This window comes from Vanellus vanellus (genome assembly GCF_965231255.1).
Source record: "Vanellus vanellus genome assembly, chromosome: 23".
Taxonomy (NCBI): domain Eukaryota; kingdom Metazoa; phylum Chordata; class Aves; order Charadriiformes; family Charadriidae; genus Vanellus; species Vanellus vanellus.
The window spans coordinates 7,460,732-7,485,980 of record NC_138928.1 but is presented as its reverse complement, the minus strand read 5'-3'; the positions used below and the strand labels follow the sequence as shown (position 1 = coordinate 7,485,980).

Below are 25,249 nucleotides of genomic sequence, written 5' to 3'. Positions count from 1 at the left end.
TTAAGGACTAAGGACTGACTTTTGTTGCCTACTGGAAAAGAGACTGATTTAAACAGCCCTAGAGAAATCTGTGTAGGTAATGACTAAAAGCAAAGTGGGGAGAGAACTTGCTGAGGCTGTTGGTGCAAAGTGCTGTTGGTCAAAGGCACGGCACGTCAAGGAGTGACCTTGTGAGTTTCCACATTACCCCCTCTCTGTTAATACTTTTCTTCTTCAGGAATGGAAACCATTTTCTAGCAAAACTTGCCCCTGTGCTTCTGTTTGGACAGCCACCCCTGTCACACGGCTGCTCTGCGAGGTGAACTGGAGGAAGATCCTGCTAAATACCTTAAGCTGCCAAATTTCTGGCATGTTTGGCCATTTTCCTTTGACTAGACCTAGGTGGAATGAAGGCAGCTCAGAGATAAAAGTGTGGGGTTTTAGAGCCACTCTGAAACCTCTGGGTGTGAAACACTCAACTCTCCAGCTGAAAAAGTGGGAAGATGACTCGTTTGTATTTAGTACTTGAGTTCAGAGGGGCTTTAGGTAGCTCTAACTTTAGCACAGCATATCCAAACTTTACTCATATTTCTACCATGAACCCAACTAAGTTGACCCTGTGATTTAAGAAGCTAGGGGATCAAGAGACCTCTTGAGGAAGATGACCTCTGTACCCTAAAGGTTATTTTTGGTTTCAGATGTGAGTCCCAAGATCTTGATATATGCAGAAAGGTTAGGGGCAGATATAGTCCCTGTGGGACAGCAAAAAAAGCAGGAGCCAGGTTTTATTGACCTTAAATGAAATAGTTAAATAATAATGTGGTATGGGGGCTCACAAACTGGGGAATGAGTAAGGACAAGAATAATTGAGAAACTGAAGACTACTATCAGCATGAGAGAGGAGACCAGGTATTAGAGATCAAGACTGTAACCATCCCAGCTTTGCCCTATGGGCTGCACCTCTTCATGTTGAGGGAGGAAATCAATTTATATTCTTGGGGAAGATCTGGAAACTGGGGCTAAAACTCCCTAAATTCTGGAGAATTTCTTAATTGTAACGCAGCATGTTTTGAAGTTGTGCACATCAAATAGTGATCTTTCAGAGGGAGTTTCTTGTTGCTCCTGGTCTCAGCTCATCTGACTTCACAGACTAGTTGTGCCACAAGCTTCTCGTGCACCTACGGACAAAATCTGCGACTTGTTATTTCTAGCTCTATGTATTATGCAAATAACTCTTTCACTTATTCCAGCCACCTTCTGGGACAAGGCCTTTTCATACCTGTTCCTAGAAAATATAGCACAGGAAGCCATTATGTGCACATACAATTCCAAACCACGTTGTCTTTTCCAGGGGTGCTAGTTTTCCTGTCCCCCTCAATGTTATGACCAAAGTTGCCCTTTAAATCAGCAGCAAGACTGTGCTGACTGTAGCCTGAAGGCTTTGCTTGACTTGTCCTGATTTCAGTGCAGTTTGTCAACTCCATCAAGAAGTGAAGTATAAACAAACAGGAAAAAAGACTCTGTTTCAAATCAAAACTATTGTATCCTCCTGACCTGTTCAGGCTTACTGCTTCCCATCAGGAAGCTGAGTCAGAAGCTCAGAGTTACCCTGGCAACATGCAGGGCACTGTGAATTCTGGTCGTTTTCTTCAGATAAGAGCTGCTTTCCAACTTCATGCGAGAGATCTGAAGGTTTGAGGAGACCCTAAAGGACTGGGTACAGCTCTCAATGCCTGTAGGCTAGAAAGAATCTACTTAAAACAAGCTGAGACGCACTTCCCAAACTGATACCCTGCTCTGCCGGATCCGAGCCCCCCGGTTGAAGTTTAAGGAAGGAGTTTCTTGCCACACCTTGGATTGTACTAAGTGCTGATCTCTGTAAGATATGCCTTGGTTATGTCTCACCACATACAGAACTGAATATCACCTGACTATTATGATACACATTTTTATAAAGGCAGTTCCTGAAAAGCTCAAGAACAAAATACAGCTCCTTGCACTTTCCCGTTTGGTTGGTTGGTTGTTCGATTCAGCTGGGAAGATGCGAGGACATCTGTGCAACTCTTGTTGCTAAAAGCCAGTCTTTCCAGTAGATCCTTCTCTCAGGAAAAATCTCCTCTGAATAGCATGTTGGTTGGTGAGAGCACGTCATTTGTACCTATCCACAGCTCCTGCGCTGATGACAACATCAGCCCTGTGCCTTAGGGATTTCTTTTAAACCGCTGTTCAGCACAGAAGACAGCAGTTTTAGTCTCTCCTAAAAGACTGACTTCCACAATCCACTTTAGAAAGGTGCAACTGTCCTGGGAAGTAGCAATCTGGCCAGACAACAGCTGAAATGCTACTAAATGTAAAATGAAAACCGAACTACAAAAAAAAAAAAAGAGTTAAATTTGAGCCCTGGCTTCACCTGTTTCAGTGCAAGTGCTTGTGGCTGCACTTTAAATACTCTTATAGTTGACCTCTGTTCTCCTTTTAGAGTGGGAGAGTCTAATTACAGGGAAGGGGAAGGAGTAAAATTAGTGTTAGGCTGTTGTGCGGTCAGTTAGCTACTTGTGCTCTGTTACAATAGGGTGTTACTTGACGCTCTGCAAACTTGCTGGAAAGATGTCACGGGTGAGAATTCCAGGTAAGTCTGAAAGCAATTAGTGAGACAAGGAGCCAGAGGGCAGGCTTGTTAGCCTGCAGCCTCTGGGATTTTGATGGTGTGGTAGGTATCCTTGCAGTCCAGGGGACCTTGCTGGGGGCTTTGACCGTTTTTCTTCCTGCTTGGAGACATTTTTGAATAGCACAGCAAAGAAATAGCATTATTGTTTAAATCTTGCTCTGCTTGTACTGAAGAAAAATATTGTCCCTCCTGCAGTGTAATGTATACTGTAGTGATACTATTAAATCACTGTGGGAGGGGTCAGAGGGATCTCGGGAGTCTCTGGTTAACCTGGCTGAGCTCAGATGTGGGGTGCTGCAGTCCCGAGGGGATGGGGAAGGCAAGCCTGGCAGCAGGAATAGGGCAAGCCAGGCTTTGCAGAACAGTACAGAGGGACATGTGACTGCCATTACAGAGCCCCAAAGAATATCAGCACCAAATAGTTCTGATAAGAGCACAGTTAGAATTGCAGTGCTGTGTGGTAGTCACTGTCCCAGTATGAGAAGCTAATATTAAAGCCTGGCCCTGCAACATCAGTGGGAGTTTGTTGACCTTCATGAGTGTAATTTTCATCCACTAAAGAGATGCAAGGTAAAACTAGGCATTTCTAGGATGCTTAGTTTGCAAATGAGTATGTGGAGTTCAAATGCCAGGAGAGTATGTTCTGCAGGCTGGACTTCGGGAAGTCAGCAGCTGGTGACTTGTGATGCCAGAAGTCTAGACTGAATTTTCTGGGTCAGATAAGAAGGGCATGAGTTGCACTCCCAAAATGTTGATGCCACACTGTATGACCAGGAGTGAAGATCTGTGGAACTGCATTGTCTCGGCTGTCTGATCCTGTTAGTGAATAAATGGAGATATGACCAAAGGCGGCAGGAGGATGAAACTCAGCATCTTTGAAATGACCATCCATCCTGATTTTCACAAAGGATGGTGAGTCATGGATAAAAAATAGCAAAGCAGCCCCAGTGCTCAGTCACTGAAATTTGCTTTCATGTTCAGGCAGGAGAATGCTGTTCTGCTCTCATAAATTGTTCCTATGCTCTTCTGCATCCCTGTGCCTGGACACAGCTGTAGGGAGAGACCTTCCGAGACAACTCAGTCTTATTAGATGACTAGGTGTCTGTTAATTGCTTGTAGTGTTGTCTGAGGTGATCTACGTTCTAGAAAATGCTGTTCCCCTTGGACAGCTGTAGGAAAACCCAGAGACTGCTGTATGGCAGCCTCAGGTTGGATGGCATCTTCAATGTGGTTCGTTTATGTGCACATTACCAAGGCTGTATCATGGAACAGTCAACACTGAACATCTTTATATTGTACAAAGTGACAAGTACTGCATGTTCTTTTGTAAGGGGAAGGCTTTGGCTAAACTTGTACTTTAGTAATCCCTTTTTAATCACTGGTGTGATGATTAGGCAAAAAGACTTAGATTTTGAAGGGCTGATCACATCTGGGTTTATTTTGTTTCTGTTTTATCTCAAACAGCAGAAGACAAAGGTGAGTATTGCTAGAGTTTGTATATGCTCTGCTGTGTTACTGCCTAGACATGATCATTGGAAACAAACAGCAGTTACACAATCATGGTCATCTTTCAGCAGTGCGAGAAGATGCTATTTCTCAGCAGTGCCAGCTGTGCTCCTCACTGTTTCATGGAACGGTTCCAGCTTTTTGGTCCTTTGATATACGAAGCTGCTATTTGTTAAATATTGTCCTAGCGTGCCTGAGCTCCTGCTTAGGAGATAAACTTTTTTTAGTGGAGTTCTTTCCTCTGTGGCAGGAAGTGAAACATTTTGCAATTTCCCTTGCACCTATCCACACCTTTGTTGGTTTTGGGGGTTTGGGTTTTTGTTTTTGTTTTTGTTTTTTTTTTTTCTTTAAACAGCGATCCAGCCTAAAATAAGTTCTTTTGAATGCATCCTGCTCCTAGTGGATTTGATCCATGAGGGGACAGATCCAATGCTTCACCTCCTTTATTCAGGTTGAAGTCCACAACATGGTGCTCCTGCCCTCTTCTTCCTATTTCATGTTTGCTGAGGCCTTATGTGTCAGCAGAAAACATTTCTTGCTGAGATGCTAACAGTGGGCAATGATGGGACAGTGCAAAACACCTGCATTTTGTCTTCTAAGAAGCATGTTGGGGCCCATTGATGATACAGCAGCTTTACAACAGCAAGCAACTTTTGTTACTTAAATCCTGGTTTTGTGACCTTGCACTGCTGAGAAATGGACCCAGTGCCAGAGTTTCCCCATGTGTTTGTAGCTCAGCACAAGCCCTTTTGCCTCACCATATAACAGCAGGGAAAGGAAGCCCCTGTGTTATGCCCCTCTCCCACCCAGCCCACAGCTAGGACCTTGGGACTGCAAATTCAGGGCTACAGGAGTAAACTGTTATGATCCCCCCCAACACCCTCTGGGGAAAAAAATGTCTACATTCATTACTGAAAACCTCTTGTAGGTCTGGCACACTTCTGCCATGCATGTCAGTCCTTTCTGCTTTGGTCCTCATCTGCTGACCATGTCCTCTCTGACATGTCAATGGTGTGGTCCCTTTCAGCATCAATTCTCACTATGCTTCATGCTGAGCTGCCAACTGCTGGCAAAGTCTGCTCCATTAGTGCCCATATGCCGCTATGCAAATATGTGTGTCCAGGAGATGTTGCCAGAAGAGTCCCGGGGTTCCTGTTTTATGGTATTTTGTTGCCAGTGGAAGGGCTTTTAACCCTTTTTCTCCTACTTCACAAAGCTCCAGTCAACTGGCACCTTTGCAGCATGCTGCACATGATGGGCTGAGAGGGGTCTAATCCACATGATGGTTCCCTAGCTAGGAGCTCTTCACCTGCACTGTGATAGAGGGAACTAAGTGCTGGGGCTGACAGCTCTGTCCATCTCCATCTATACCTCTGTCTTCATCCTGATGGATGCCTTGTGGAGCAAGTGGGTCTTGGGCTTCCTAGAGCTGTAAGGTCTCTGCCAATCTTCCCCTCTTGCCTGAGTGCATGCTCTTACGAGTGCCCTTCCCAAGGCCTTGCTTCTTTCTGGGCCTTTTTGCGCTACTCTTGGGCTGTGGGGTGTATTTACCTTTTCTGGTGTTCTGGGGGTGTCTGAGTATGTCTCCAGCCCACTATGTGTGGCCCAGACTCTATATACTTGTTGCAAATTTTGGAGGTGTCTTAGAGTCTTCCAGACAGCATGGATGTGTTGGTGTCGTAAGGAAATGGCAACTGAGTGTTGAGCTGACAGCGAGGGGCACCTGCCTGGGTGGTGGCCGGGAACCAGGTGCCTGTGCGACCCAGCACTCTGCTCCTTCTTCTTGCAGACATGGATGAGGCAATGCGCTCCTTCGCAGAGAAGGTCTTTGCCTCTGAGGTGAAGGACGAGGAGATCAGGCAAGAGATCTCTCCTTTTGATGTGGAAGACATCTGCCCCATCTCACTCCAGGAAATGAGAAAGCACATGATACTTCAGGAGAGCTCTGCCACAGCAGAAAAGCGGTGAGCAATAACCAGGGCGGTTGGGGGTAGAAGAGGAGCATTGTCTGCAGATCCCCAGCCAGAGCTGGAAGAAAGCATAAATTGAGGCCAGTGAAAACAGCCCACCGCACCCATGGGATAAATTCTTGGTAATCCCAGAGCATCTGGCAGGTACTTCAGGGTTTCCTCTCTGGCTGTTCCCACTGTTGCACAGAAAGACACCCCTGGTCTGTTCCCTGGGTGGCAGCATAGCAATGGCCATAGAGAGGTTGGAGGGGGAGACTTGGAGACCTTTCTCTGGAAAGGTGCGACTGCCAAAACCATGCTTGAAAGTCTGTGGCTGCTTTGTGTGCTGTGGCCTCTACTCTTGGCAGTGTCTGTTTAAGGTGCTCAGAAAGCACCAGTGAGATGATTCATGTTGTGTAGAGTTGGAAAATGTCTGTGGTAAGTGCCCCTGACCCTGCACCTGTGTGCACCCATGGAGTCACAGCTGTTTGCCTGAGGCTTTCCTCCCTGGCAGGAAGAAGCGCCTGTTCCGCATGAAGACAATTGCCTTGGCAGTCCCTGTGGCTCAGAGGTCTATAACCAGACTGTCCACTATTGATGAGGTCATCTCTACCTCCCCCCTGTACCAGACTGTGCCTGACTTTCAGCGGGTACAGATCACAGGGGATTATGCCTCTGGGGTAGGTACTTGCATGGCTATACCCTTCCCCATGCTGACTACCACCTCATCTAGTCCCTACATGTCCCTCAGTAGTGCCCAGTGTCACAGGAGCCTGTACCAGGTGCAGTGAGGATAGTCTGTGTCGTCCAGCTCAGTCGTGTCTCATGAGCATCTGATGGTGCCCTGTGGCATCCCTGAAGGGTCCGGAGCTGAATTCCTTAGGAGGAGTCTGTGGGGTGCTGCATGATTCCCATGGGATTCTCCAGACAGGGCAGAGGGGAGGGCATGGCAGGGTAGGCTATGCTCATTCTGTTGCAGCCTGCTCCTGCTTGGACACAGCTATACCTGAGATCTGTGCATGTCACAGAATCCCAGAATGGTTGAGGTTGGCAGGGACCTCTGGAGGTCATCTGGCCTAACCTCCCTGCTCAAGCAGTCACCCAGAGCTGGTTGACCAGGACTGCTATTGCATCCTGTGTGAATTCCTCCTTCTCCTCCACAGCCTCCTATTACATTTGTGCTGCTTCTGAGATGCTGCTGGCAGCTCGCTCCCTCCGGGGCTGGAGCAGGTTGCTCAGCTTGAAGTTGAAGAGCAGAGGGGCAGTTAGGGGAAGCCCCTTCATGCACAGGCACATTCCTCCTGCCATGACTGTAACTAGCTGCAAGTGCTGCATGGTATTCTCCTATGCTGCTCCAGTCTGACCTCTCTTGACTACCCAAAACACTTGTCTGTGCAGTAAATCAAAAATTCTTGACACATTGGGTCAGTGTATGTTGTTGGTCCTGCTTCAGTTTCAGCCTGGGCTCCAAAAATAGCTTTTAGCGTTTTGCCCAGGCCTGGCTTCCATTTCAGTGCAGTGAGGAATGTAAGAGGGGATGACAGCTGGAATTCATTGGTTCTGGCGTGAGGAACTTCCCTTTGCCATGTCTAGGACTTTGCCTATCATCCCTCCTTTGCCCTGCTCAGGCAGAGCAGTGTGAGGGAGGGGATGATAAGGTATGTATCTCGCTGTGAACAAAAGTGTCCTCTTTACATCTTGGTGCAGCAGGGTATCTCTCAGGCAGGTAGGTTCCAGTTGCGTGGTTGCATTCAGCAACAGCCCTCTTGCAGGTGACAGTTGAAGATTTTGAAGTTGTCTGCAAAGGTCTGTACCGTGCCCTGTGCATCCGGGAGAAACACATGCAGCAATCTGTGCAGAGGTTCCCCAGGACCCCATCTCAGTATCTGCGTGCTATCGAAGGCGAGGTCTGGAAGGCGAGTGACACTGGCCCAGGTACATCTGGGCACCCAGAGGGTTTTCCTCTCTGGCTTCAGCATGGGGTGGGAGTGAGTCAGAAAAGGGCTGTGGAAGTGCTCCACGGGGGAGTCGCTTGCCCAGGCCGCCTCTCCAGTGTCACAGTGGTGGGGTGGTCCCTGCCCTCTGCCTGGTGTGGAGGAGCATGGCAGGCTTGTGGGGTTTTGGCTGGCAGCTTGTGCCTCATGGTATTCTCCTTCTGGTCCAGTGTTCACCCCTCCAGTGAAGGATGGACAGGATCCCTTTGAAACTGGGAGTCTCGGTGAGGACCTGGGATACCACGTCCAGATGAAGGATGGGGTAGTTTACGTCTATGGAGACAAAGCAGCAGTTGAAAGAAATGAGCCAAAGGACCTGCCCTACCCCAGCCTCGAGCACTTCGTTGATGACATGAACTTCCTCTTGGCCCTGATCGCGCAGGGGCCCGTGTAAGTGCACAGCCCAGCACTGCTGGGCGCAGCCACACAGGTCCTGCCCCAGCAGGCAGGGGGTGGGCAGGGCAGACCCAGGGTTGTCCTCTCCTCTTCCTGGGACAAGGGAGGGACCCGCTGGTTCCATACCTGCAGCCTGCTGGCTACCAAAGTGTCCTTGGCCCTTCCCGGCCATCTTGATTGGGATCTTAAGCACAGTCAGCATTCAGGGGTTGGAGACATGCCCTGCAGGTATGCTCACGCTTGGCCAGGCGTTCCTTTGAAGCTCTGTAACAGAGCCAGGACAAGCACCTTAGGGAAGCAGCCCAGGCCAGCATGAGCTCCTCCACCTAGGTGAAAGCTGCATCCCTGTGTTTGATGGGCCATGCGCCTGTGTTGAGGGGTAAGGAGCCCAGTCACTGTTCTGCCCTTTGCTTTCACTAGTAAGACGTATGCTCATCGGCGCCTGAAGTTCCTCTCATCCAAGTTCCAAGTGCATGAAATGCTAAATGAGATGGAAGAGATGAAAGAGCTGAAGAACAACCCCCACCGGGACTTCTACAACTGCCGAAAGGTAAACGGCAAGGCTTGCGGCCCTAGTGACTCTTGAAGACAAGCTGTCTTGGTGCCTTCCCCATCTTGAGAGCTGGATATTAGAGTCAAGGTCTGTGGTACCTACATTGTTCCTGCTAATGGGATGGTGCTGACTGGGCTGCTCTTGGCCTAGGCCTATGGTGTTCATCTTCTGGGCTGAGCCGTACTCCCCGTACAACTTGGGCTCACCTGAGGGGTTTGTTAGCCTCCCTGTGATGGTACCTGAGCATCCCAACTTGAAGCTAGATAGATGTCCCTCTGATTTCTCAGGTGGACACACACATCCATGCTGCAGCCTGCATGAACCAGAAGCATCTTCTGCGGTTCATCAAGAAATCATACTGTGTGGATGCTGACCGTGTAGTTTATGATGCCAAGGGCAAACAGCTGACCCTGAAACAGCTTTTCCAGCAGCTCAATCTGCACCCCTATGACCTGACAGTGGATTCCCTGGATGTCCATGCTGTAAGTAGTAGGGCATTTACTGTAAGACCGCTCTTGGGTCACTGTCATCCACCCCTGTAGGCATGGCTTTTCCCCTCCCTTTGTACCCATGACGTGTTGTGCATGATAGTGTTTGTGGCAGGATGTAGCAGCTCCTGGCTTTCCCAGTTTGGGTTGTTTGGGTCAGTCCCTGCTGAGCTGGTATGCTTGGACGCAGTGTGTGAGTGTACTATTTGCCCCTGATCCCACTCCAGGGGCGGCAGACATTTCAGCGCTTTGACAAGTTCAATGACAAGTACAACCCTGTGGGTGCAAGCGAGCTGCGTGACCTCTATCTGAAGACAGAGAACGCTATCAATGGCGAGTACTTTGCTACCATCATTAAGGTGAGAATACGGGGGAGGAGAGAGCAGTCAAGCTGTGGTGCTGCTGTGCCCAGCAGCCAGAGGGTCCCCATGCAACGGTCTGCTCTGGTTTTCAGGAGGTTGGCTCTGATCTGGAGGATGCCAAGTACCAGCATGCGGAGCCTCGGCTCTCAATCTATGGGCGATCAGCTGAGGAGTGGCCCAAGCTGGCCAACTGGTTCAACAAACATCGGGTCTATTCCCCCAACATGAAGTGGATGATCCAAGTACCCAGGATTTAGTACGTGCCGTGGGTCTGAGAGCGCACTGTGCCTTACAGTGCCTTACTACACCTGATTTTTTATCCTGAAAGGATTATAGGGACAGTGGGCCATGTTGTTCCTCTGCTAGCAGCTAATCCCCATCTCTGTCCACAGTGATGTGTTCAGGTCTAAGAATTTCCTCCCACACTTTGGGAAGATGCTGGAAAATATCTTTATTCCTGTGTTTGAGGCAACTGTCAATCCTCAAGCCCACAAAGAGCTGAGTGTCTTTCTACGTCACGTGAGTGTCGCCTGATGAGGTTGTCAGGGTGTGGTGAGCATTCACATTCCTGTTTGTGCACGGGACATCAGGTATTGCCCCTGATGTGGAAAATGTCATCAGTGGGCTCGTGGCCCTGCTGCCACATTCTGGGAAAGGGTGTGTGTGTCCAGAAGTGCTGAAGGGTCAGACTCACTGAGCTGGCTGCTGTGGGGCTGTGAGAAATGCTGCCCGCTCACGTCCTGGGGAAGTGGTTTGGTGTGAGCTTTATTTCTAGCCCTTGGTAGAGCTTGGGGGTCTGTGAGGAGCAAGGCCTGCAACCTTGCCCCTGACTGGTCTTGGGTGGGGCAGGGGTACAGGCTATGGCTGGGCTATGGCAAGCTGCAGCGGGGCAGGGTGAGCCAGCCTACCTGGGCATGATGAGGTGGGGAGATTTGAGATGCAGCTCTTTTGTTACCTTGCCAAGCAGATCACTGGCTTCGACAGCGTGGATGATGAATCCAAGCATAGTGGACACATGTTCTGCACGAAAAGCCCAAAGCCAATGCAGTGGACTTCTGAGAAGAACCCATCCTACACCTACTACCTATACTATATGTATGCCAACATTCTGGTGCTTAACAACCTACGCAGGTGAGGCCCAGGATCTGCTAAGGCACCTGCGATGGGCTGGCAGAAGGGGGGTGGCCGCAAAGAGCTGTCTCAGCTGTCTCAGCTCTTTGATTGTTGGTGTGGAAGAAGTGGGGCCCTTCTTGCTCTACCACCAGCGTAGTTTGGAGCTTCGTGACCTAGAGCAATCCAAACGCTCCTTGGTAGGAAGTGTGATGGGCTGGGGTGAAGACTTTGGGATTGCAGAGATGCATCTATTGCATGCACAGAGGAGAAAAGAGAACAAGTAATGTTGTCCTAGGTCAAGCTGGGGTTTGGGAATCCACTGGTACGGGCAGAGCTGGACCTGAAGTCAAGGAATCTTGCATTGCATTCCACCTAACCCTGCTGCTTGCTTGCTCTGAGTCCTTATTCCATGTGCCTAGGCAGCGTGGTATGAACACATTCCTCTTCCGTCCACACTGTGGGGAAGCTGGTGCCCTCACACATCTGCTTACAGCCTTCATGACAGCAGATAATATCTCCCATGGTCTCAACCTCAAGAAGGTAAGTGGAGTAGTTTGCCAGAAAGCAGCCCAGGCGTGACAGAGGAGGAAAATGTGTTCACAGCTGGCCTCCACTGTAGCTGACAGTTAATTATGCCTTTGCTTTAGACTGCGCACACAGCCTGGCTTCAGGCAGATGTTAACATGATTCTCTGGGTTTCTCCAGATGTGTTTGGGGATGTAGCTCAGAAACGTATTCAGTTTTCAGGGGTTCAGCCTCACAGACCAATCACTGGAGCCAGCTGAGTACTGAACCAGAACTCACTTGGCCTCTTTGTAGAGCTACAAAGATAATTAGGGGATAGGAACATCTCTCCTATGAGGAAAGGCTGAGGAACTTGGGTCTTTTTAGTCTAGAGAAAAGAAGACTGAGGGGGGGATCTTATTAATGCTTACAAATACTTAAAGGGAGGGTGCCAGGGGGATGGGAACAGTCTTTTTTCAGTGGTGCCCAGAGACAGGACAAGAAGTAACGTGCACAAACTTGAATATAGGAAGTTCCATCTTAACATGAGGAGGAACTTCTTTCCTGTGAGGTTGGCAGAGCACTGGCACAGGCTGCCCAGAGAGGTGGGGGAGTCTCCCACTCTGGAGCCATTCCAAACCCGCCTGGATGCGGTCCTGTGCAACCTGCTGTAGGTGACCCTGCTCTGGCAGGGTTGGGACTGGATGATCTCCAGAGGTCCTTCCAACCCTGACCATTCTGTGTGATTCTGTGTGATTCTTGTGCTCCGTGAGGGCACCGGAGGATTGCTAGCTTGCCTCTCTCTTTTATAGCACACATGAGCTCCATGCACCAGACTTCCTGGCTGGGGCACTGGGCTGATCTGAGGAGTGACCCCAGAGAGGTGAAAGGTGCAGCAACTTTATCCCTAACCTGGCAACTCTGCTCATCTTTGCAGAGCCCGGTGTTGCAGTATCTGTACTTCCTTGCCCAAATCCCCATTGCTATGTCCCCACTCAGCAACAACAGCCTCTTCCTGGAGTACGCAAAGAATCCATTGCTAGACTTCCACCAGAAGGGCCTCATGGTGTCCCTTTCTACAGATGACCCCATGCAGTTTCATTACACCAAGGTACGGCGTGAGCTGATCCCCTTCTGCTGTCTGGGCACTGGGGTGGGACTGCGTGGGTCTCGTTTCTGAGGGAAGCCAGTGGCATTTGTGGAGCCTTGCAGCCTTGGGACAGCCTTGGGACTCTCTGGGACAGCCTTGCAGCAGCAGGGGCTGCACCGGCCGAAGCTGCCGTGCCCTAACACAGTCTGTGGCTGCAGGAGCCGCTGATGGAGGAGTATGCCATCGCTGCCCAAGTCTTCAAGCTCAGCACCTGTGACATGTGTGAAATTGCCAGAAACAGCGTCCTGCAGTGCGGCCTGTCCCACGAGGTGAGCGCCGGTGCGGGGGGGAGCGGGCCCTGCCCGCTGGGTGCCCGGCAGCGCTGCGGCGCGCTCGGGCCGTGGGGGCGCCCGGCGTCCCCCCGGGGTGCTGTACCGCCGCCGTGTCTCCGGCAGGAGAAAGCCAAGTTCCTGGGGGAGCACTACCAGGAAGAGGGGCCGCAGGGGAACGACATCCGAAAGACCAACGTGGCCCAGATCCGCATGGCGTACCGCTACGAGACCTGGTGCTACGAGCTCAACCTCATCGCGGAGGGCCTCAAAGCCGAATAGACTGCGGCGGGGGCGTGGGGAGGGCGCTCAGTAAAACCCTGTCTGTCAGCAGCTGCCTGCTGCCTGCGCCCTGCGGGGGGGCGGGGCCGAGCCGAGCCGGAGTGACGTCCGCGCCAGCCAATGGGCGGCGGTCCGGTGCGCGCTGGGAGCGTCCTGCGGGAGCGGGGTCGGGGCCGCGCCGCGGCGGCGGGTGAGATGGGGCGAGGGGGCGGGAGGGCGCGGGGCGGGACGGGGGCGCTCTGGATGGGCAGCTCGGCCCGGGGGTGGGGGTGGCCGCCGCGCAGTCGCGGCCGGGCTCGGGGCTGCTGGACGGGGCGCGCCGGCGGCGGAGCCGGCCGGGCCCGGGGGCTGCGCTGTTCGATCGCTGCCGGTGCCTGCCCCAGCGAAAGCCCGGGGCTGCGGGGGTCGGTAAAGGGTCGGTAAGGGAGCGCCGCGGCGGCGTGTGCCGCCCCTGAGCGGGGAGGCGAGCGAGGCTGCAGGCGGACCTTGGACGGTACTCGCCAGCCCCGGAGCCCCGCCGGCCGCGGAGCACTCGGCGCCGGTGACGCGGCCGCAGCTGGAGGTCCCCAGGGGTCCCTCCACCCGGTTCCGGGCAGGCGGGGGGGCAGCGACGGGACCATTTCCCCGTGGGCAGGGCGGGGAGCGCACGGACTGAGCTGCACCCACGGAGGACGCGCACCGGCGGCGCTGGAGGAGTCCACAGCCGCGTGTTCCGCCGCAGCCCCGGTCCCGCCCGGCGCGGGGGAGGGGCGCTCGGGGCATCTTACAGCGCAGAGGGGTGCCGGGGGGGTGTGTGCAGAGGGGGCCCAGCCGTGCTCTTCCCTGCAGTGTCCCGAGACGGGACCAGACGTGACAGACACACACTGACACACGGGACGGTCCCTCTGGGCATCAGGAAACACTTTTTCACTGTGAGGGTGACCAAGCGTTGGCAGGGGTTGCCCGGGGAGGTGGTGGAGTCTCCATCCTTGGACATAGTCAAAAGCCATCCAAACGTGGTCCTGGGCAGCCTGCTGTCGGTGGCCCAGCCTGAGCTGGGGGTTGGACAAGGTGACCTCCAGAGGTACTCTCCCACCTCAGCCACTGTGATTCTGTACACAGTTTCTTTAGGCTAAATCCTTTCCTAGCAGGCTGTGGTGGTGTAGGCAGGGTCCTTTGTGGCAATGCTGTCCTGGGGTACAGGGTGTAGACTGCCATGCGGGAGCAGTCTCCCCCTGCCTTTCCTGTTCACTGTGCAGACCCCCCCTGTTGCAGGGAGCATGGCTGAACGCAGCCTGAGTGGGCACCTGGCTGCCACGACTGAGAGCGCCCCAGTAGTGGTGGGAGCTCTTCCTCTGGACAGCCGGGACTTGCATCAGCCCTAACGATGGAAGAAAAGTAGAAGAGGAGTTGTGGGAAAAACAGCCCCTGGAAATGTGCATTTGGGCAATGGCGGTTGTGGTTTCTGCCGTCCCTGTCAGAGTTATGGAAGGGAGGGGTGGGTGTGTGGTGACCTTGCTGCATGGGACAGAGAGTGGAGCAGAGGAAGGCGAAGCTGCTGCAGAAGCGGCGTGCTGCCCTTCATGTGCTCCGGCAGCCAGAGGGGGGGTGCAGCCATCTGGTCCAGGGGGCCGTGCAGTTGCAGGCGGGTGGGCGAGGGAAAGGCTAAAGCAGCGTATTTGCTAGAGCAATGGACATGTCTTGATCAGGGCCAGGACCCTGGTGGCTCCCCAGGGGTGTGATGTGTCTGTTGGTCACTACTCAGACTGGTTGTCTCTTCCGCGGCTTGCAGGCAGGATTAAGTGAGTTGGTTACTATCTGAGCATTTAGAAGTTAAACTCCTGCAGGGATAGGATGTGGTGAGTGAAGAAATGGACACTGGAAGATTTTGGGTGCCCTGTCCCAAGAAGCATGGCTCTTGGGCTCTGTGCTCCAGTTTGCCTTGAAGAGAAGGCATGTACAGAGAATATCTGAGGGTGTTTGGTATGGTGGGAGTAAACAGTGGTGGCCTTGTAAAACATTCCTGCTTGAACCAGCTGGTTGGGGATCTGTCCTGCAGCGCTGAGTCCTAGCACCGTGCATTGCTGCTCGGCAAAATTCTCTCAATCTTCTGGTATGGATGTGGCTCATTCCCTGTAGCTCTGGGAACATGTTACCTAGATGTGTGTCAGAGGTTTTCTGGTGCTGCCTCGGTCTGCACCTTCTGAACCTCTTGAGGCGGCTGCCTCCATGCTGCTGAGACTTCTCCAAAGGACAGAGTGGCCGGTTGTGACCCCGCAGCAGCCTGTCTGTGGTGGCCCTTGTAACATAAAGGTGGTCATGGCTTTACGGTGATGTCAGCCCTAAAGGAAGTCTGGAGTCTCACCTCTGACAGTTGCACCAAGAAACAGCTTCAGGATAACTCATGTTTAACTTTCTGTCCTCACCTTGGGTCGTAGTTCCTGTGTGAAGCTGCAGCATTCCTGGGGCGTGCAGTCAGCTTGGGCCCGAGTCAACTGCTGTTTTCAGTGTTGCTAACCTGAGCATTCACATACTGTGAGTAAGGTTAAAAAAACATGACTTTAAAATAGTACATTGTGGGTTCTGCCCATGTGTCCTCTGGTATAAAAGCCTTCAGGGCTTACATGTTTAAAGTGTTTGTTTTTTTTTTTAAGCATGGGTAAAAGTTACTTTCAAGAAGCTGAATTTCATCACTTCAGAAAAAGACTGAAAGTTGAAAGATACAGATATATCTTTCTTGTCAGTACAAAAGTCTTAGGACCCATGGCAGAGGTCAGGCTTAACCTCCTTTTGCAATGTAATTAAGATTAGCATCACATTTACTGTGTCCAGGGGCTGTGCTTTACCTGGCCATGGGTCTGATGAGGTGGAACTCCATTCCTCAGCACGATATGCAGAAGCTTCAAACGAGTGAATAACTAGAGTTGCTTTGTATTGAGATGGAAATGACTAAGCATGCCACATTCCTGAAGTGTTACTTATTTTGATATAAAAACTGCTTGTTTGCTACTGCCCGTGTCCTTTAGGCATCAGCATGGCAGAGTTTTGGTCAGAAAAGCTTCAGGTTTGTTCTGGAGCTGAATAGAGTGGGAGTAGCTGAGAACTCTGGAAGGGGTCCTTTCTGCTGTGCTGGTTGTCCCGTCATCCCTCCAGGACTGAGCTGGCAGCTTCCTTAGACTTCAGAAGACCAGAAACTGTCTTTTATTTGGCTACCAGCACAGGAGACTTGATGACAAGGAGGTTTCATGGGTGGTTTAGAACTGCACGGTTCTCATAAAAGGAGCGACAGATTACTTCAGAACTGCATGGGCTTGCCAAGTCAGTGATTTGCGTGTTCTCATGCCTGGTGTGCAGCAGGATAAGGTAAGGTGGTGTGTTAGTGCCTTCGTTTAGCTAATCAGCTGCCGGCGTGAGTGTGGTAAGGGGGGTTGTGGGGTACCAGCAGCACCTGCAGTGGGTGGGCTTGACATCAGCATTAAAAAGTATTTTATTCTTGAACGGCACTGGCAGCATTCTCTCCTTGAGCATGTGGTTTCAGGAAATGGAATTGTCTTGTGACTTTCCATGGAAAATGCTTAGCTGGCTTTCAGAATTGGAAAAAGAGTCAGGGCTACCTGTCATGTGATGTGAAGGTGCCTCATTCTTCTGCTTCGGATAAAGATATGGAAGCTCTCTGCAAACAGCATGGATCGGAGAGGCTGTCTTTTGGGAGAAATGGGTGATACTTTGTCTAGAAATTATTTAATTTCTATTCACCCAAAACTAGTGCTTTCAATGAAATAATTCAGTATTCTTGACTACACCAAACTGCTGTAAGTACTAATGCAATAGGGGTGATAAGTTTGGCCTCCGTGGAAATACTGGGAAGCATCCTAGGGCCACTGAAGGAGTTTGGAAGGAGAGGTCAGGAGAGCGGCAGTCACATTAAGTCTGGTTAGTTTGTGAAAGGAATGATGCGTGTGGTCCCTGAGATGCAGGTGCTGACTGCCTGACTCGGGTGGCCTCTACCAGTTCTGTGTCCCTAAGCTGCATTTCGGCCTATCTCAGACTGTGTCTGAGGGTTACTTAGCTTGGATCAGACCACCCCAGTGTGCTCTTTCTTCACCAAAGACCAGTCTCTACCTGTGCCCTGGCTCGTGTGATGAGCTTAGATTAAATGCCTAGTTCTTGATAGCAACCACCTGCCCTGCAAGCTTGGACAGGTGAAGAGTGCCATTCTTCTCGGATGGTTATTTTGGAAGATAGTTTGGGGCTGTGGCTGGTGGAACAGCACTGAGCAGGAGAGAACGTCGGGTGCTTTAAGCTTGTGCTCTGCTGTCTGTGTTTAAGATGAGCCAGGAGCCATGGGTTTCTAGTTGTATCTGGTAGTTCGAAGATCAATGACATGCCTGGGAAAGACCTTCGCTATTGCACTCAAAACTGTATGGCTTCTTAGGTAAGTGAAGCTTATTGCTTCACCTTCTAAGTAATACTGCTTCTCCAGCTAGTGCATGGAGCTTCACTGGCTGGAGGAGTAATATTACTTGGTAGGTTTATGCTGCAGGAGAAGAAATGAACTCTGTGTGGATCCTGTTTCTGCATATGGGTCTGTGTAGCTCTGGGTGCTACCATCAGGCGATTGCTTGAGCGCTGGGTGAACTGCTTGAACTCTGGGGATTCATCAGGGGGCCGAAGCAGAGGCAGCACTTCAGAGACAGTCTCACCGGTACCTGTGTGCTGGCTGGGACTGCGCTGCTCCACTGTGCTTCTCAGTTGCTGGTTGTGCCTCGTCATGGAAGCACAGATGTGGACAGTAAGAGAGGTCGGGAGCATTAGGTTCTGTATCAGGAGGCAGAAGTATGGTACACTGGCTGAGGAAACTACAGCAAATGCACTTTTGGTGGCACCCTTACCAACACGAGCTGCAGGAGGGAGGGTACGGGGCAGGCTGGCAGCTGGCAGACCTGACCCGCTCGAGCACAGGCTCACTCAGAGGATGGACACACTGGAAAGCTGAGCAGGGCTGCTTGCTCTGCACTGTGCAGCAATTTGCCTGCGGGGATGCTGCATGCGGGTGTCATGCCGGGCTGCTGCTCTGAGCCCAGGGCAAGCTGCCGGCGCTGTTGGGAAGCAAGGGAGCCTTTGGTGCCGCGGGTGGGCTTGCTGTCAGCATGGAGCTGCATGTGCTCTGTGAATGCGTACGCTGGCCTTGAAGCGCTTAGCCCTGTGAATAAGCCCGTTGCTGCACACTGTGGGGTCTTTCCAGGGGCCTGTGCGGGTTCTGCATCCACTGGTCCCATGTTTGAAGGCCTGTCAGGGAGTAAAGGTGCCTGGTCTGAAGCTGTAGGGCTGAGAGGAGGCTGTTTCACCCCTCTTCTGGCCTGCCCTTCCCCATCAGAGCCTTCGACAGCTTGTGCTTTGGGTCCTGGGGGCGGCCCCGAGCACTGTTGCTGCAGAGTAGTTGCAACGGCGGAGTTGCTTTCCTGTCTGCTAATCAGGGCTGTGCAGACAGGGGCTGAGGAAGGATGGCTCTGCTCCGGCTCAGGATGTTTTGGAAATGATGCCTATTGATAGGAGAGGGCAGAGGCCCCGTGCTGCCTGGGGCGGGCGCAGCAGCCCGGCCGTGCGGGACGGGGGTCTCGCAGTGGGTGCAGTGTCCGGCACAGGGGGTCAGGAGAGTCACGTAGGAGTGGTTTGCTGTGTTGTGTGTTCTCTCATTCTTGAACTTGTTCCGCTGTCTCCCTGCCCCTCCATGAGGGGGTCAGCAGCCCTCTTCCGTTTGCTCGTCCCCTGCCCATGTCTCCCTGCCGGCAGAGCAGGGAGGGTGCGCTGTGCTGCACTGTGCTGTGCTGGAACCGCAGTGCTGCCTGCACTGTGGTGGCTTCACCCCGCTGCCTCGGAGACGTGCTGGGTGGTGGTCAGGAGCCATGTGGCTGTGAAAGCGTTGAGGAGTTGAGGACAGGGTGGAATGCTGATGAGGACAGAGGGCTGATAATGGATCAAATATTGCCAGGTCAGTTGCTTACCCACATTGTCCAAGTTTAGCTCATTCGCTACTTAGTGGGAGAGTTACCGGCAGCTGTCTGGGACAATGTGATAAGGAATGCCAGATTGCAAGAACCCACGCTATTCTCTCTGGAGATAGGCAGCAGCGAGCTTCTTGCCCCAGCGAGCAACACTGCTTTGGTAGGGAGTGTGAAAGTGCAGCAGAGCGCCGAGGTTCGGTGCCACGTGTGCCCAAGCCATCACTGAATTGCCTGGGGAGCCCTGGGCTGTCCTACATCAATGAGCTTTCTCACTAACTGTATCAAATAGGTCTGCCAAGGCCAGTGCTTCTCCTTTAAGTGCCCCACAAATGCCTCTGCCAAGCAGATCAGCAACGCCAGGGATAGAGCCCGTAGCGTTAGAGCCCTGGAATTTGGGGAGTGGTGTCAGTGGTGGGAAGGATGTGGTCCTCTGCTGTGGCAGGGGCTCTCCACTCCCAACCAGGCATGTGGGACATGAACCCTTGTCAGGCAGGTTTAAGATCATCTGTCTTCCAGCTTGGTTTGCTTCCCATCCTTGGTTCTACAAATTCTTACAGGCTCTGGTGAGTCAATGAAGACTGGGTGTCGTACTCGCAGCTTTGGAGGACACTGGGTACAACCCAGTTTCTGGCGGTGGGATCTGGCTGGATCTGTCAGGTGGAGCCTGAGTATAGGCTTTGTTTGACCTGTGTTCCCTCATGGAGGGAGTCTGGCTTGCTTTATGCAGAGGTCCTCTTTTTTTGCTGCCTGTGTGGAATGGGGACTGCTTGCTGCAGACTTCTCAGTGCCAGGGGAACGTCACTGCAGGCAGCGTGGCCAGGTGTGCTGCATGGCGACCTGGCCTGAGCCCAAGCTTTGCTGAGCGCTTGTCTCCTCGTACAAACGGAGGACGTTAAAGAGACCTGGAGGGTTGGAACTTCTGAAATGGGGTAACTGCCTGGAGAAAGGGAGGAACAGAGCATATTAGAGCCTATGGGCTGCTGTCTTCTGTCCAAGATGAGTTTTCAACCATGCTGTCATATCTGCAAATATCGGGTGATGCCTTGTAAGCTACAGGCAGAGCCAAAGGGCTCCGAGGCTGGGGACTCCACGTGTGAAATGGCTGTACTGAGGTCATACTGGACCCGTAGGTGCTGCCTCTGTACCACCACCCAGGTTCTCCCTGGGTTTCGCCTGCCTTTCTTGCTGCAGGACTATCTGGAGGACTGTTTGCTGTATCCTCTGGATTTTACGTTGAAGTAGTCTCAAACAGCATAGCTCCTGTTTGCACAGGCTCTGCTTGGGCAGGAGAAGTCAAATAGTGTTTCTTCAGCATTCCTTCTCCTCTGCTTATCTAAATACAGGGCCATTTTCCTCTTGAGCATGAGAACTCGCCAGTTTCGTCTGCCTTTTGGCCTCTGTTGGATGCCTTTTAAAACATCCCCTGGCTGCAAGCCACAGGCTGGGCACCACTGTCCTTTGGTCTCTCTTGTGGCAAATTTAGCTCATGTGTTGACAAGCAGAACATCAGACAGGTTTTCACTTGTGTTGTGCAGCAGGAGAGTACTTCTGGGATGAGGACTGCAGTTGGGGTCTTCTCCAGTCCTCACAACTGTCCTAGTCCTCCTGTGCCAAGCGGCAGACGTCCTGCTGCTGCTGACCCTCTGGAGAAGTAGATGTGGTTCTTTTTCTGCAGAGCTGGTGTGGTATCTTGTACCTTGCTGTGTTTCTGCTGTGTAGGGAGCTCTGGTAGAGGCACTGTGCTGCAGTGGGTTGGTGATGTGCTGTCTGAAGTGCTCTGAGCAGTACAGAGCATCAGGAGAAACGGAGCTCTCCTGCCTGTCCTGCGTTGGTGCGAGCAAGGAGGCCGGGGCTGGCTGGGCGCTCTGCTGCCGACAGGCTCTGCTGCTGTGTTCCTGTGCCATTAAATAATTTCCTTGAGTTTGGACCCTTGGTGTCCTGGTTTGAGGTAAAACAGAACCAATTTTGTTCAGTAACTTTGCTTCTTAGCTGGGCCTCTTCTAACAACTGAAATTAACTGCATATTGTGCAGACAGTGTTCACTCTCTGAGTGATAAGACCAATTGTTTACAGCTGATGCCCAGGCATGGTATGCAGAGAGGCTCCTGCTTATACTTATTGCTATAACACCCACGGCCAACCAACTTTGTTATTTGCCCCGTTGGAGGGTTGGAAGCGGAAAAGCATAGTTGGGTCCCACCTACTCATGCTCAGTATAAAAGCTGAGGGATCAAAGGGTCAGGGGCTCTTCCTTCAGTGGCCGACGTCTGAGGAGGACTCTTCGTCTGCCTCTGATCCCGATCCTGAATCCAGATCCGGAATCCAGTTCCTGTCCGTCACTGAGTCCAGCCTGGGACTGCCCCAGTGCCAGCCGGTGACGTGATTGTCATCTTGGGAGCTTGATACGGTTTTGTATATATTTCATTATTTCTTTTTATTTTATTATTAATATTTCATTAAAGTAGTTTAGTTCCTTCTAAACTCATAAGTCTCTTTTTCCCACCTCTGCCTCTCTCTTTGAAGAGGGGTAGAGGGGAGCATCTGTTGGTCCCGTCTGGGGTCCCTCGGGTCCCCAGTGGTGGATTTGGCCTAAACCACGACACTTGGGATCCCTGGCTGTGTTTTGTTCCTGTTGTGGTGTTTTGTTTGTTTCTTAAGCCAGCAAGACCTCTACTTCCTTTTGTTATCCCTCCCAGATGTGTACTACAGCAACAGGCTTCGTGGGGATCGTGCTCTGGAAGCCAGTCCTGAACATGTGATTTGGGGAGGAATGTTCTTCAGCAATTGCCAGAGAGCAGCTGGGAGTTCCCGGTGGTGTGCGTGGCTGGAGTGCAGCTGATGGTTCTTTTCTTCTTTTTGTCCACAGGTCGTGCTGGCAGGCAGTCCTTGCAGAGCTGACACCCAGGGGCTCTTGGACACTGCTAGGTGCTTTGGAGTCTCGTGCCAACTTGATGTGTGCAGGACACGGGTGGACCTGGACACAGCTGGAGATGGGGTGTTTTTAAGCACATTGGCACTTGCCATGCACCCGGCACAGGCAGTGGACAGTAGCTTCTCCCGCTCTGCTGTCCAGACCCTCTCCCGGAGCCACTGCCGCAACATCAAACAGAAGATCTCCCAGTGGGAGGGGAGGACACGAGGGTGCTCCAGCAAGGAGAAACAGCAGCTGAAGGACTTCGGAGTAAAGTATGATCCCAGCTGTGATGCTTTACCCAAGGTGGAGCCAGAACATGCAGTGAAGGGCAGAAAGACTGGGTCCAAAGATCCAAAGAGCCTTGGTTTGGACTTCAGGGAAGATGCATGGAGCTGCTTGCAGACCGATGACTGTGGTGACCTCAAGCCCTGTGCATGCAGCCTAGCTTCCCAAGCCAAGGAGAAAGGAGTCTGGCAAGCAGGCTTCCTGGACCCAGGAGAGACACTGCCCCCAGGGAACTTCTATACCTCACAAGATCTGTGTAGGAGAGTAGATCTCCTTCTGCCTGGCAAAGCCCTACCATTTCCCTTGGACCTTCAGAGAAAGCAAGGGAGGTGTGGCTCCACGGAACGAGAACTTAGAATCAAAGGAGTGGACTCTCTCTGCAGGGCAGAGAGGAGCTTGAAAAGCATTTACTCTGAGGCTGAGGGGCAAGAGGAGGAGCCAGCTGCTGTCCCACCACCCAAGCCCCGCAGGACTTTCCGCTATCTTGCAGAAAAGGGTGCTAGTAGCTGTAGTGATGCCAGTGCTGCCAGGGAAGCTCCCCTACAGAAGCAGCATGGAGGAGACTTGGTGTCATCCTCCAACAATCCTGAGAAGGGAATAGCCAGCAGGAGGATCAGAGGGAGAACCCAGAGGTACATTGATTCATCTCTCATGTCTGAAACATGTTTCCTTAAATCAGTTTCTAGATGGGCTTAAACAGCTTGCTTGCCACGATCTCCTTGTGGAGGTGCTCGTACTGATGATGCCTCTGTTGATGGGGAGGCATCGCATATGCACTGCTTTTGCTGCTGATAATCTTGCAAAGAAGGCCAAAAGCTCCAAACAGATGTCCATCCCACACCTTAAAACAGAGCTGAGTGACAATATACTGGCCCCAGGGAGAGTGCTGCCTGCTTCTTGCCCTGCGCTTGTCCTCAGCTGCAATTTCTGGATTACAGAATAGCTTTCTCTTGGGGCGGTATGGCTGCTAAATGTTCCGGCTTTCCTGTGAGTGAAAGATTCACTTGTTGCTTGAAGTTGGAGGCTGTCAGCTGTTGCAGTAGGTTTGGCTGTTGTTCCCTCTTTCCTGTACGCAGGTCCCAGTTACAGGTAAAAAACCTCTGAGCTAGCTTGGTGCTTGTTCTGCTGACAGATGAGCTGCATTGGGCAGCTGTGCTGGAGAGCAGCATGAGCATTAGAGTGGGGATGTGGCCAGGACTCCTGAAACCTTCTTTCACTGTGGCAAAGTGTGCAGCAACAAACCAAATTTTATGACAATGGGCTAAATCCCTGCCAGCTCCTTTGTGACTTCTGTGCCGTAATTTTGAAATGGAGGCCAAGTGTATGAAAAAGCAATCTTGCAAATGCAATAACACCCTTAGCGTGAGCAGTAGGAGAGGTACAGTAGAAAGCGGTGCCCTCATTCTGAGTGCTACTGCAAGGGCTTAGTCTGCAAAACATGTTTTGGGTTCTTGCCTCTGTGACAGGATGGGACTCGCCGTACCTGCTAGCAGTGTGCTTGGCCATGGAGCCTCCAACTTTATTTTTAATTTAAAAATCTCCCAGAGTAAGTGAGTAGGACTCTCTTGGTATGCTAGTTTCGGCTGGGATAGAGTTAACTTTTTTCATAGTAGCTTATGTGGTGCTATGTTTTGGATTTGTGATGAAAGTGGTATTGATAACACACCAGAGTTTTAGTTATTGCTGAGCAGTGGTTACACAGCCTCAAGGCCTTTTCTGCTTCTCACACTGCCCCACCAGTGAGCAGGCTGGGGGTGGGCAAGAAGCTGGGAGGGGACACAGCCGGGACAGCTGACCCCAACTGACCAGAGGGGTATCCCAGACCATATGGTGTTGTGCTCAGCAGTAGAAATTGGGGGAAAAACGAGGAAGGAGTGTGACATTTGGAGTGATGGCGTTTGTCTTCCCAAGTCGCCGTTATGCGTGATGGACCCCTGCTTTCCTGGAGATGGCTGAACACCCGCCTGCTGAGGGGAAACAGTGAACGAATCCCTTCTTTGGCTTTGCTTGTGCGTGCAGCTTTTGCTTTACCTATTAAACCGCCTTTTTCTTGACCCATGCGTTTTATCACTTTTACCCTTCTGATTCTCTCCCCCATCCCACTGGGCGAGAGCGAGTGAGTGGCTGTGTGGGGCTGAGCTGCTATCTGGGGTTAAACCCCAACACTTAGAAATCAGAGAGTCCAGAGTGGAGCATCCATGTGCTTGATGGCCCCAAGGAGGACCATACTCTGCGTGGACTGGAGACAGAAACTCACTGGTACATGCAGATGCCTTTAGGAGAAGTTACGCTGGTTTTCCTCTAGGAAATCTTTTGAGTTTGAAGACATCCAGGGCTTCCGCAACCGCATGGCAACCACCAACTCCCACAGACTTCGAGAAGAGTCAAATGGCACTACAGGATCCAGGCTCATCTACACACAGTCAGAAGACAACATCTACGAGGACATTATCTGTATGTGCCTGTGCTTCTGCGGGATGCGTTCACTTTATTTAAGGGTAGCAAATTTGCTGGGGAGGGAGGAATGAAGATGAGAATGCATTGAGGCCCTTTCCAGCTCTGTGACTTTTAAGGTCTTCCCCATCTGGGGTTCTTGTTGATGTTAGTAATTGTCTGGATGTGAACAGCCTGATTTCAGATGTCACAGAAGGTCGCTAGAATTTGCCTGTGCTAAACTGATTTCTTTATTAGCTCTTCAAATGCTTTGCTCAAGTGCTGCACAGAGATCAGTGCGAACACTGACAAAATCACCTGCTTTGTGATAGAGCTACTTTCTCTGCAGTGGTAGAAGTGTTTTGTTTTGCTGAGTCCGTGTACAGCTTGCCAAATTGATGGTGGTGGGTTGGAAGGATC

At 51.7% G+C, this 25,249-nt stretch overlaps 2 protein-coding genes across 4 annotated transcripts in view; both read left to right on the top strand.

Annotated features, from left to right (window-relative positions):
* Nucleotides 1–2,529: 2,529 nt before the first annotated feature.
* Nucleotides 2,530–13,261, top strand: AMPD1 (adenosine monophosphate deaminase 1). 2 transcript variants are annotated; one of them, XM_082494488.1, is made up of 15 exons: nucleotides 2,530–2,608; nucleotides 5,943–6,117; nucleotides 6,617–6,782; nucleotides 7,875–8,037; nucleotides 8,267–8,486; nucleotides 8,913–9,042; nucleotides 9,333–9,527; nucleotides 9,761–9,892; nucleotides 9,988–10,151; nucleotides 10,288–10,414; nucleotides 10,863–11,026; nucleotides 11,428–11,548; nucleotides 12,450–12,623; nucleotides 12,821–12,931; nucleotides 13,058–13,261. In XM_082494488.1, the coding sequence occupies exons 1-15, from the start codon at nucleotides 2,587–2,589 to the stop codon at nucleotides 13,211–13,213; spliced, it is 2,220 nt and encodes a 739-aa protein (XP_082350614.1). In that variant the 5' UTR covers nucleotides 2,530–2,586; the 3' UTR covers nucleotides 13,214–13,261. The 2 variants fall into 2 exon arrangements, with proteins under 2 accessions (XP_082350614.1, XP_082350615.1); XM_082494489.1 differs by lacking the exon at nucleotides 2,530–2,608 and adding an exon at nucleotides 3,536–3,559.
* Nucleotides 13,262–13,385: 124 nt separating this feature from the next.
* Nucleotides 13,386–25,249, top strand: part of DENND2C (DENN domain containing 2C) — a 28,074-nt gene continuing 16,210 nt past the window's right edge. For both annotated transcript variants that reach the window (XM_082494422.1, XM_082494421.1), the window contains exons 1-3: nucleotides 13,386–13,403; nucleotides 22,064–23,028; nucleotides 24,702–24,850. In XM_082494422.1, coding sequence (XP_082350548.1) covers nucleotides 22,220–23,028; nucleotides 24,702–24,850 — 958 coding nt within the window. In that variant the 5' untranslated portion in view covers nucleotides 13,386–13,403; nucleotides 22,064–22,219. The remainder of the gene's footprint in view (nucleotides 13,404–22,063; nucleotides 23,029–24,701; nucleotides 24,851–25,249) is intronic.

Coding starts and splice junctions, on each gene's coding strand:
- AMPD1 (XM_082494488.1), top strand. CDS start 2,587: ATGTCACGGGTGAGAATTCCAG. Junction 2,609..5,942: donor GTCACGGGTGAGAATTCCAG/GTAAGTCTGAAA, acceptor TTCTTCTTGCAG/ACATGGATGAGGCAATGCGC. Junction 11,027..11,427: donor GTGCTTAACAACCTACGCAG/GTGAGGCCCAGG, acceptor CCATGTGCCTAG/GCAGCGTGGTATGAACACAT.